Genomic DNA, 12,039 nt, shown 5'->3' with positions numbered 1-12,039 from the left:
CTAGTGACCAGCCAGGATTTTCTCATGAGCAGACACCACAGGAAAGCAAGAGCGGGGCTGCCTACTGGCTGGGACTAGTGTCAGCTTCCCAGAGAGCTAGAAGAGGGCAAAGGCAACTGGTCCAGCGGCAGCGCTAAGAACAGTTAAGGCAGAACCTCTGGCCGAGAGCAGCTCCCAAGAAGATGCTGGCGCACGGAGGCTAGAACACTGTCGTTGGCAGTTTTTGACTCTTGAAGACCCAATTACCCAGTCTTCTCTGTGCTCTGTGTGTAAAGACGCTTAGCTCCTGACAGGTGGCTGTCCGCTCTCTTACAGTTACTCCTCATATAATTGGATTTCAGACAGTTGGTTCTTTTATAAGAGTTGTTCCTTGTAGAACTACTCCTTATTTACTAAATTCAGACCCATCTCACTGACAAATATTTGATCCAGCCCAAGCTGGCATTGTCTGCCAGATACCATCTTTGTCTGTGTATCGTCCAAAAGAGGAAGCTTGTGCACTCATATTTTCACATGGCAGCTTTAGAATTAACGTCATATAAATATCTAATGCATTAACAACCCCCCTGATAAATACGTGCTGAGTAAGGGCCGAAGTTCTCACACCCATCTCTAATCAAGGATTCTCCCCAGAAGTGGTCAGTGCTATGGTTTCCGTGTGTCTTTCTGGATGGATCTGTATATGAGTTCATACAGAAAAATAACAAAATGTTTGAGTATGTGTGCAGAGGGATGGTGTGTTATGGTAGATTTACCATCTTTTTACACTTCTTTTTGCCTCCGTGTTTTTCTTTTTTCTCACTGTGCTCTTATTGTTTTCATGTGCTGTAGCTTTAAATTGTGCTCTGTGGAACTGTGGGGCTCAGAGCATGCGTATCTATTTATTTGTTACCACTTCCTCTAAGCAGCTCTGCTTTAGGTAGATCTTGTGCATACAGAGCCTTTGGGTAAAATTTTGATCAGAGAACAAAATCACATACCACAAAAGTTTGCCACAGTTGTATAGTTTTCTACCCTGTTGCCTTACAAAGGAGAAAGATGAACATCTCATGATAAAGGTGCACATACCAAGTCACTTTCTCATGTCCTTAACGTTTGCCGAGGAGCTGGACATCCCCAGGCAAGGCCCTGAGCTGAACAGTTCGCTTCGACTAGATCCTCGGTAGACATCAGTTACTGCCTTGGTCCGTCTTTGCGAGGGGGAAACGAAAGCTTGCTTCTGACATGCAGAGGTCTGAGCAATGGTGTGTCTCATCCTAGGTATGTTCTGGATGACCAGTACACAAGTTCCTCTGGTGCCAAGTTCCCTGTGAAGTGGTGTCCCCCGGAAGTGTTTAATTACAGCCGCTTTAGCAGCAAGTCTGATGTCTGGTCGTTCGGTAAGGTCCATGAGGCTCATTTCCTCCCCTCCTCTCTGAGGAGGAAGTGGACACATCATTGAGTAACCTTATCATTTTGTAGGTGTTCTAATGTGGGAAGTGTTCACGGAAGGCAGGATGCCCTTTGAGAAGAACACCAACTACGAAGTGGTAACCATGGTTACTCGAGGCCACCGACTCCACCGGCCGACTTTGGCATCCAAATATTTATATGAGGTGATGCTGAGATGCTGGCATGAGGTATGGCTGCTTCTTTGTGTTGTCTTAGGATCAGTGGCTGGGAAAGGTACAGTCCTAGCAGTCCAGGGAAGGGCCTGCCTCCTGCCCAGGAACGTCAAGCTCCAGCGGGAAGTCAAGTTTATGTCTCAGTTCTGGATATTGAGAAGAATCTAAAGAAGTGGAGACTGTTAGCCTTTAGCTTAATAGGCTCAGGCTGATGCCTCTCTCCCAAGTAGGAGCCCCTCCACAGCCTGGAATGTGGGAGTAGGCCTGGAGAAGTTGCCCGTGTCCAGGCTGGTGGGGTTGAAGCATCACTCTTCCTAGACAAGGATTCTTCTTTAATCTCATTGTCTCCAGAAATCTCACTTAATCTCTAGAAACACTGAAATGTCACCTCCACAGAAAACATTAATCGCCAGAGAGACCCTTGAAAGAGAGGAGTTCACATGTATTGTGTACCAAGTCCTTTAGATTTGGTTTCCAGAATAACCCAAAGGTTATGGTGTAGATCACATTAGGTACCTGTACTGTGACCATAAGACTCATGAGGGTGAGCTTGCGCAGGGCCAGCTACCTACAGAACATCGGAGGCCCATCCAGCACCAAAGCCCAGGCTCCCCGTCACTTGCTTGTGGCACCTCCCACAAGCACTAATTGGGGTGAGCAGAGGCCAACTGGGCAGCAAGGGGTACCATAGAGAGCAGCAGGAACAAAGTTGAGGACTTGGCTACAAACATGGTGTGTGTGTGTGTGTGACTTCGTCTGATTCAACAAAGAGCCAGAGTGAGGCTTTTGTGGGAAATGAGGGTAGGTGACCAGGAGATGGGGACAGAGTGGGTCACAGATGGCTCTCCAGATGTGTAAGGCTAGATTTCTCCAGCACTATGGAGCCCTAGTAGGTCCCCGAATAGGGGCACAACAGCAGGGGCTCACAAAGGAGTCCCCAGCCGTGAGGTTGGTTAGGGCAAAGACAGGCTGGCCTGTGTTTCCCCGGTCCCTGAGAATCTTGCCTCTGTAGTGTTCTGCAGGATTTGAGCAGCGAGAATTCGCTTGGGAAGGGATTCCGGAACTCACAGCTTCCCCTTGTGTTTAATTGCAGAAACCGGAGGGAAGGCCTTCGTTTGAAGATTTGCTGCGTACGATAGATGAACTAGTCGAATGTGAAGAAACTTTTGGAAGATAAAGAGTGGCCCCAGTTTCCACGGCAAGAAGAAATGGCACGCCCTTGGAACGTAGTGCCCTTGGCACCTGGGAGTAGAGACTGCTCTACTTAGCAATGTGGGAACTGCAAAGTATTTGCCTTTGATCCAGCCTTAGTCTGTGGCTGCTTTGTAGGCTGCAGAAATGGTCTCTGAGACCTGGTGACCTGAAGCACTCACTTTGCTCATTCCTTTAAGAGTTTGAATGCCAACTGTGCCCAGGTCTCAGGGTTTGCCCATTTTGGAGATGAACACGGGGTTACGTTAGTTGGCGTTCGTAGAAAGCCAGGCTATTTGAGGTGGGGAAGAGCCATGTCCCAGAAATTCTATGACCTTTGGCTTCTACAAAAACCCGAGTCTGGGATGTTGTCTATATCTGAGTTCTAGGTAAAGCAGGAACCCGCCTGGATAAGTAGTAATCCTCTGTTTTGAAAACATCTCTTTCCATACTTGTTCTTAATAGTACATTTAAAATTTTATATTCTGTATATATTGTAAATACATATAGTATATAAAGTTATATATTTATAAGAAATACGAGTTTGTCTCTTTAATTGAAAATTTTGGTGATTTTATTTTTTTGAGACAGTGTCTTGCTAGAGAGAGCAGGCTATCCTTGAACTTGAAGAGATCTGCCTTTATTTAGAATTTTTAGGATCCGAGTATGTCTAGTTCTAAATCTGACAGCCGCCAATTCCATCTCCGCCAAGGATTAAATATTGCTTCCTGAAGAGAAGAACGGCTGGGTCCTTTAGTCGTCAGATACCCGACTCACAAGTAGATGTGGCTGCCCTGCCTGAGGCTCAGCATGACCTGTGATGAGCTATCTGGCCCTCACCGTGGTGGCCAGAGCTGATTAGAATTAGGTGGAAATTTGCATGACAGAATTAGTTACCTCAAAAGTCCTAGGAATGTTTCCAGGCCATTGTGGATGCTCTTAGGAGGTGCTGGCTGGCGTTATAACAAAGTGGTACCTCACACAACAAGGTCCCCAGAGTGGCTTACCTGTGGCAGTCCAGGATGATGCCAAGGGAAGTAGGGAGACGGTGTAAGAAGCCTGGCAGGACTTGGGTCCCTGGATTAGGGTGACTTTCCATCCCAGCCTTGCCCTAGACCCTGCTGTCCAGTTTGTTTGAGTGGGCTTCTTACGGTTTCTTACTCCAACACTTTCCTTTTTCTTCATGAGCTTCAGGGAGAAGAAGTCAACCCAGTTACCATCGGTAGAAACCACTTACTACCAAACACACTGTTCTGGGTATCCGTGAGGCTCCGAAACTGCCCCTGAGAGCTACTGTGATCTCTGACATGTGGGAACATTTGGTGAACACACAGGCATGATCTGGCTTCCCTCCGACCTCAGAGAGCCACCTCTTTGGTCAGGAGTCCCCAAACCGAAGGCTGTGCTTAAAGGCCAAGCTCATTTCTTTCTTGGACCTTTTATAACGGATAAAGGCAAAATATTCTTATAATCTGCCATATTCCTTCCAACTCCCCACATCACAAAACCACATACGCTTTTCACTCGACTCATGCCTCATTCAAGGAGCTGGTGGTATGTAAGTGTACTACTTTACTGCTTCAGGCAGCCTGTCCTCCCTCCTCACCCACTGTGTTCCCCACATCTGAGAGGAACGAGGTGATGCTGAGGAGAGTTAAAAGGAGGCATAGTTTCTGTGTGAACAGTTTCGAATACTTCTCTTTTTTTTCACATGTATGTATCTGGGGTAGGGCACATGTGTACATGTGGGCATATGGAGGGCTGAGTTGATGTTCTCTGTCTTCTTTGATTCCACCGTATGTAGTGAGGTGGATCTCTCAGTTGGTCTCAGAGCTGGATAATTTGGCTGGTCTGGGTAGTTCTCTTGTCTCTACATCGCGAGCACTTGGCTTACTGGTGGGATGCCAGGCCCGCTGGTCAGTTATGTGGGTCCTGGCTCTGAACTTGGCTCCCTATACTTCTGTGCCAAAGACTTTGCCCGCTGAGCGAAAACATGACAGCACTTGGGAACCTTTCTCTCTCTTCCTTCCTTCCTTCCTTCCTTCCTTCCTTCCTTCCTTCCTTCCTTCCTTCCTTCCTTCTTTTCTTCTTCCTTTCTCTCTCTCTCTCTCTCTCTCTCTCTCTCTCTCTCTCTCTCTCTCTCTCTTTTGAGACAGGGTTTTTCTATATAACCCTGGCTATCCCAGAACTCTCTGTCTAGACTAGGCTGGCCTTGAACTTGTAGAGATGTACCTGCCTCTGCCTTCTAAGTGCTTGGATTCAAGGCTTTCGCCACTACACCCGATTTTTTTTTTTTTAAATGGATCATTAGAGTCTCCTCTAATCCCAAATCAAGTTGCCAGAATCAGTCCTGAGTCAGAGGACCACACAATCTAGATCAGATGTGTATAATCCTAGCATGCAGTTTTCCCTGTATCACTGTGAGCCCTTGGGCAATTAAATCCCCTCTTGTCCATTCCTTTATTCCAGTCTTTGCACAGAGAGGACAATTGGACTTGATATTTTTTAAGGTCGCCTTTACCAGAATACTGTGATATCTTCAAAATGTTTTCTAGACACACCCACACATGTAGGCATGAGGAAGTACTGACAAACATCTCAGATTTGGCTGGATACAGAGCTCTGAACTTTCTTATATAGGCCACTAGCTTGTCATTCACACACTTCTCTGAGGTTTTCAGAACAGGAAATTAGGTGGGGTAAACTCTGCCTGTGAGAAACGTCACAGGCCAGCCATGCTTCCAGTTCAAAGATGTGTTGCTTTGCATGACATACAGCTGAAGAACCAAGGCCTCTGTGTATGCCCAGCCGACAGGGTAGCCATGATTCTGTCCTCTAGTAAGTAAGATGGCTTTGCCTTTTAATGTCAGGGCTTGTGGGTGTGTGGCCGATTCTTGAACACTAGGAGTGCTTTTTGATAAAACAAGGAATTTGAGAGATCTTAAAAATAATTTCTTCAGGTGCAGTGACAGGATTTTGTGACCTATTTAAATAGCCACTGTCTCCTGATAAAATTTATGTTTGAGAATTGAGAACACAAATGACTAGCCAAAATATATATAGTATATATATATATTTATATATATTTATATTTTTATACTATATATATAAATATATATATATATAGTATACTTGGATGTGTGGAAATGTAGTCAATGTGATATGACATGTTCATTTCTAGAATGATTAAGAACTCAAGAGTTGAAGATCAGGAGACCAAATTCTTCTGGTCTTGCCTCAGCTTTGACAGGTCCCCGTTGGCAACTTGATTGTATGAACAAGTCTACAGCATGACTACTTCTTTCTGCCTTCTCCCATAGATATCATAAAGAAATAATAGGCAAAAATGGCAAGTGCACCGTCAAGTTAATTTGAGAGTTGCTTTGAAAGAATTCAGCACAATTTCTAGAAACACTCAACACTTTAACTTTAAGACTCAGAGAGGCTTATTACATATATAGCCTTAAAAATGAAAGAAAAAGATCATCTCTGATTTTAATTTTAGATGCCTTTGAATCAAACAGCAGCAGAACTCAGTCGTTCTAGATTAGGCGAGAATTCGAACTTTTAGCTGGCATTAGGAAAACCTGATTGTGAGTTTTATATGCCTCTTTAAGCCACAACACCTCATTAGGACTCCACATACATTTGTAGGATTTACAAAAAACAAAACAAATGCTTTTTTAGTTGTGCCTTCCCGAATAGGATTTAGAATCTTGACTCACTAAGACTAAAACAAAACAACAACTAAAACAAAAGGCTTCTTCTTATCAGAAATAGGCCAAGCAGAAAAAGACACAAAGAATTGTCACGTGTCCCCACCTCTGTAAGTGTAGAGCAACACTGAGAAGTCGCAGAATATTGAACTTTAAAGGCCTCACATGTTTGGAAAGGCTTGGCTATATGGAAAGCAAGTAGTTTCGGGGGCTGAGACAAAGTCTAGGCTGTCTAGGGATGAAGTGGGAGGCTAGTTATTATCTGTGAGGTCTTTGGCGATCACTCCCTTTGGTCTGGAGAAGGAGGATTTTAATGCAATTTTTTCCTTATACCATCCTGTATCGGATACATGGCTGGCAAGAACACATTTCTTTCTGTCATAAGACGTAGCTGAACAATGGTCTCTTTTCTTCTGGGTGAAACAATGAGTGCTTATCATCAACAAGGCAACACCAAGCATGCTCTGGGGCATATTAAACTTAAGGATGCTTATTTGTATTTGCCAGTAGTCACTGACCAAACACACCGACTGGTCTAAGGGCTGTCAGGGCAACCTGGAGTCACAGGCTGCCTGAAGGGGAGAGGAGGTAGTTAGGTAGGGTGGGATTTTGATCATAAAGGAATGATGGTGCGTTCTGAACAGGGTCCAAGGACACTGCTCCAGGGAGGTTACATTTGTGAAGTGTGGTTGAAATGGCCAGTGTAAAGTTTAGCAACTCAGTTACCATGAGAACAGCTGTAGTTCAGACATGGATTTAGATGCCAGGATCCTTGGGCAGCAGCTGCAGATTAGAACATTTTACCTCTTGCTCTTCTTGAGTGCTTTGCACTTATTGTTTCTGTCTTTTGTTCCCAATTTATAAAGTAGAAAGAAAACTATATATAAATATGTATATATGTGTGTGTGTGTGTGTGTGTGTGTGTGTCCCAGTTCACCTGATGAATGCCTAGGGTACTGCTCAACGGCAAGTTTCTGGCTTCATTACCCTGGAAACCCGGAGTCCATGAACCGAGGGCCTGCCAATGGCTGTGAAGTGAACTTGGAAGTGGTTTTCTAGCCCCAGGCCAGCCTGGTTTGATTGCAGTTTCACAGAGATCGTGCTGCTCCATTAGAGGACAGCTTGAAGGGGCTCTAGCCAGCCCAAGCATAGCAAACATGCCTCTGACAGGCCTTGCCCTTCTTCCCATTCCCTCTGCCTGGCTAAAAACCATTAGATTACGTTCCTAAAGATAGCTACCAAGGTCCATTCCCTTATTTGGCCACTTCCTCTTCCTGAGGCTGACTACCAAGGTCCAGCTATCAAAGTATTGAAGTCCAGCAATCAAATCCCCCTTTGGCTCACCTAATAACATGTCCAATTGAACTTAAACACCTCATCCTAACATGAGGTTTCCCCCTCCCTTTCCTTTCTGTCTCTTATTCCCTGCCCGTTGTCCCTCTGGGGCAAATAAATTTCCTTTGTGGTGAGAACTTGGTTTGGGGGTCCTGAGCCCCTTGGGGGTCCCTTACACAGCTGGTCCACAGAAACAAACTGGCCATAAAAGTGATTAGGTGCGGGAAGAGTTTGTTCCCAGGAACAGAAAATGTTTGTAGTGGCAAGGGCGGGTAGTGCCATAGATCAAAAATGACCGTGTTTGCTTCTGCTGCCGTTGCCTCTACTGAAGTTCATGCTCTTTCTCACCCACAGACTTGGTGTTAAAACAGGCCTAAACACAGTATGTGAGTGTTTCCTTTTGTCTTGGAGTAATGTTTCTCCTGTAAGTAACTTGTATGAAGGTGTACAAACTTCTGTGAGGCTTCCCTACCTTCTTGTGGGCTGATCTGCAGATCCCATAGCTATCTCTGAGGAGGACCCCCGGCCAGTCTCATCCGCCCTTCCTGCCCCCCCCCAGAGGCAGGTGGTTCAGCTTGTGGTCCAGGGCTCATAGGCTCTTGGCTCACTCAGGCATTTCTTCACTCTACAACTGGCCAGAAAGCGAGTGAGGGCTGTGAGCCTGTGAACTGCGGGCCCCCAGACGATACAGTTCTAGGAAACAAGACCTTGAGGTGTGGGGCAGACAAGAGATGGTGTGTGAGAGATGACTGCAGAGCCCAGCTCACACGGACCCATCACCGGGAAGGAATCGGCATTCCTGCAAACACACCTGGGCATGCCCAGGGAGGAAAAGACGAGCTCTTACATTGGAGGCCAGTCTGGACTGTATGGTATATTCCAGGTCAACTTGGCCTATACCAGACTTTGTTTTAAAACAGCAGCACAACCAAGGGCAGGGAGTGGAGCTCAGTGGTAAAAGCCCCCAGAGCACTTGATTCTAGGGATTTCTTTGAGGGGTAAACGGGGGTCCTGACTACAGCTGGGAAAGATGTGTCCTCCTGTGGGAGACTCACAGCCTTTCCTCACATCACCCTTTGCTCCCTGGACCATCTCTTCATGCTTCATCTAGATCCAGATGCTCAGGCTTCCAGAGTCTTATACTCCTTTCCCAACAATAAGGATCCTCAGGCTCAAGACAGGCCGAGGACCATACTTATCACCTACGCAAATGTGTCTATTCCCAGACCCATTTCTACTTTTCTCCTACTGTGGAATCCCCCAATGTAACTATTTCACGGTCTTATATAAAACATAAGAAAACAAAGTGCTTTGGGATCTGTTTACAGAGTTAGTCCCTTCTTGGCCAACATATTAGAAAAAGTGGGATCTCAGGTGACCATTTCTTAGAAAGGTACTAGGTATGGTGGCATAAACCCATCATCTAGCATTTGTGAGGCAAAGTTTGGAGGGTCTAGAGTTCAAGACCATCTTGGCCTACTTAGTGTCTAGCCCTAAGACATGGATCTTGTGGTGGGCTTTTTGTGGCAGAGATAGAGGTTTGGCTTTTCTCTTGATGGCATGAGGGGCTGGGGAGAGGCAGTGCCTAGCTTATAATGAACTTAAGAGTATCCATTCTGCATTGGAAGTAGAAGAAAACAAGTACCAGGACAGGAGCCTACTACAGAGGGCCCCTGAAAGACTCTACCTAGCAGTGTATCAAAGGAGATGCTGGGACTCATAACTAAACCTTGGGCAGAGTGCAGGGAATCATATGAAAGAAGGGGGAGTTAGTAAGACCTGGAGAGGACAGGAGCTCCACAAGGACCTAATTTATCTTGGCACAGGGGTCTTTTAGGAGACTGTATCTTCAACCAAGGACCATGTATGGATATAACCTAGAACCCCTGCTCGTATGTAGCCCATGGCAGCTCAGTGTCCAAATGGGTTTCCTAGTAAGGGGAAGAGGGACTATTTCAGACATGAACTCAATGGCTGGCTCTTTGACCTCTCCCACCTGCTTCACCCAAGGAGCAGCCTTGCCAGGCCACAGAGGAGGACATTGCAGCCAGTCCTGAAGATACCTGATAAGCTAAGGTTAGATGGAAGAGGGAGGACCTCTCCTATCAGTGAACTTGGAAAGAGACAGGAAGGAGATGAGGGAGAGAGGGTGGGAGTGGGAGGGAATGAGGGAGCGGGCTACAGCTGGGATACAAATTTAATAAACTGTAACTAATATTAAAAATAAATATTTAATTAAAAAAAAAGAGTAGCCATTCTGGCATACACCTTTAATCCCTGCTTAGGAGGCAGAGGCAGGTGGACCTCTGTGAGATCAAGCTAACCTGGTGAGTTCTAGGACAGCCAGAGCTGTGTAAAAAGACGCTGTCACCAAAAAGAGCCATTCTGCTCATCCTGGGCCCCAGTTTATCAGCCTTTCTTTCCCACAGCTCTCTGGAGAGGACTCATCTAAAAGTTTCAATCCACAATTTTTTTGGCTCAGGGAAACCTTCTGAAACGGAGTGAATTTTAAGTCTGTTTTAAAGGGAAAAAAAAAGTCACCAGCCACCTGCCAGTTACTCTGATGCCCACACTTGGTAGGTACAGATCTGTCAGAGGCACCGATCCAGAAGAATCTCAACACTGCCCACGCTAACAGCTATATTGAGACGTTGCTGGTAAATCTCAGAAACCGAGAACACAGAAGCTGACTGCTTCCCAGCCAGCCTTATCACAGGCTTTTTAGCACCAAGGCTTTGCCTGCCCAGAGGTGATCAAGGTACTGCTTTGAGAAACTATGCTTCCCCGCCTCCTCACCTCCCCCCCCCCCAGCTCCCTAGTGGAAGCCTGTTCACAATCAGATCTCTGCTGTGGTCACTATGAGCCTCCTGGGACCAAGAAACCCCCCAGGCACCCATACCAGATAAAAGGAGGACTGAAGACAGGTAAACAAATAGCTCCAGGTACCACCTAGCGAGGGAGAGATGGTCCAGCCTGGAAGCATTACAGAGCTCATGCCTGAATGTGATGCTTTTTTTTTTTTTACTAGTGGCATACTATTAAGGATCTTCTCTGGGGAATAGGAAGTAGGTGGAAAGAACAGCACAGATACAAGTCTGGGAGAAAAAGCTGGGTTCCTGTAAAAGTCCTCAGTTCTGAGTGTCCTTCCCACTGACCTTCCAGCGAGCAAATAGCCAGCCATTGGCCACTCCTGGGACATTTAGTGTCTCTGGCAAAGGCCCTTGATGTGCATGACTTCCTGTCTAAATTGGGAATTTTCTACAAGGGCAGGAGCTCTCCCCCTGCAGGTTCATGACCAAAGGATAGCCACTGACTTCTGCGATCAAGAATGTGTGTGGAAGGAAGCTCACCCATTCACTCACTCTCCCCGAAGACCTGGATAGCGGAAGTAGGAAATGCCCATAAATCCCATGATCAGTAGTATATCTTTTGGGGAAGATTTTGGTCCAGCGCATTAACATTTCATAAACACGTCTAGTGTTTTGGGAACTCATACTGAGCATGGGCACATGAGGTGGCAGCTGTTGCTTACATTCGTGGTGGCAGAGGGGCGGGTCTGTGACTAGGCAGAGGTTGGCTCCTCCACTCACCACTGCGTTTGATCTTCAGAGAAAAAGGACCAGAATGCTCACCCAATTAAAGCAACAGCAAGGCAGGCTGTACTTTCGTGCAAAGGCAATCGCCTTGGCTGCTGGGTCAGGAAAAATAAGTCCCTTTGAAAAGCCTTTCTCCCACACTCCAGGTTGCAGAAGGGAACTAAGCTAAAGCCAGGACACTGTGTTGGTGGTGGGCGCCTGTGAACTGGGGCTCAGTGAACTGGTGACCGTCTTGCCCTACTTTCTGATAGTCTTGCTTGCAGGCTGACACTGTGGTTTCTCTTTCAGACTTGTATGTTTTAAGATGTACTTATCTATTTTACATTAAAAAAAATCTTGTGTGTATGTATGTGCACATGTGTGTGTCATGGCACCTTGTAGAATCGGTTCCAGGAACTGAGCAGTCCGGAGCAAGAAGGAATTCTGCTCGCTGACTACCTTTGGGCTGTAACTAGCTTCTCTCCCTGAGCTTCCTGCCCATATGCTTTGGAGTTAGGAGTCTCCAAGGTCACAGAAGCCAACTCCTTAACACCAATCTCCCTGTTAGTCCTGACTAGTACAAGAGTGAAGCTCACTAACCTCCAGGTGGCTCTAACT

General features: G+C 46.2%; 1 protein-coding gene across 5 annotated transcripts in view; it reads left to right on the top strand.

Annotated features, from left to right (window-relative positions):
- Positions 1 to 3,332, top strand: part of Tec (tec protein tyrosine kinase) — a 99,738-nt gene extending 96,406 nt beyond the window's left edge. For all 5 annotated transcript variants that reach the window (XM_060380732.1, XM_060380733.1, XM_060380735.1 and 2 more), the window contains 3 exons: positions 1,261 to 1,379; positions 1,462 to 1,619; positions 2,698 to 3,332. In XM_060380732.1, coding sequence (XP_060236715.1) covers positions 1,261 to 1,379; positions 1,462 to 1,619; positions 2,698 to 2,781 — 361 coding nt within the window. In that variant the 3' untranslated portion in view covers positions 2,782 to 3,332. The remainder of the gene's footprint in view (positions 1 to 1,260; positions 1,380 to 1,461; positions 1,620 to 2,697) is intronic.
- Positions 3,333 to 12,039: the final 8,707 nt, after the last annotated feature.

This window comes from Meriones unguiculatus, chromosome 3 (genome assembly GCF_030254825.1).
Source record: "Meriones unguiculatus strain TT.TT164.6M chromosome 3, Bangor_MerUng_6.1, whole genome shotgun sequence".
Taxonomy (NCBI): domain Eukaryota; kingdom Metazoa; phylum Chordata; class Mammalia; order Rodentia; family Muridae; genus Meriones; species Meriones unguiculatus.
Note: the sequence above shows the minus strand (reverse complement) of the source record. Positions and strands in the feature narration are given on the sequence as shown.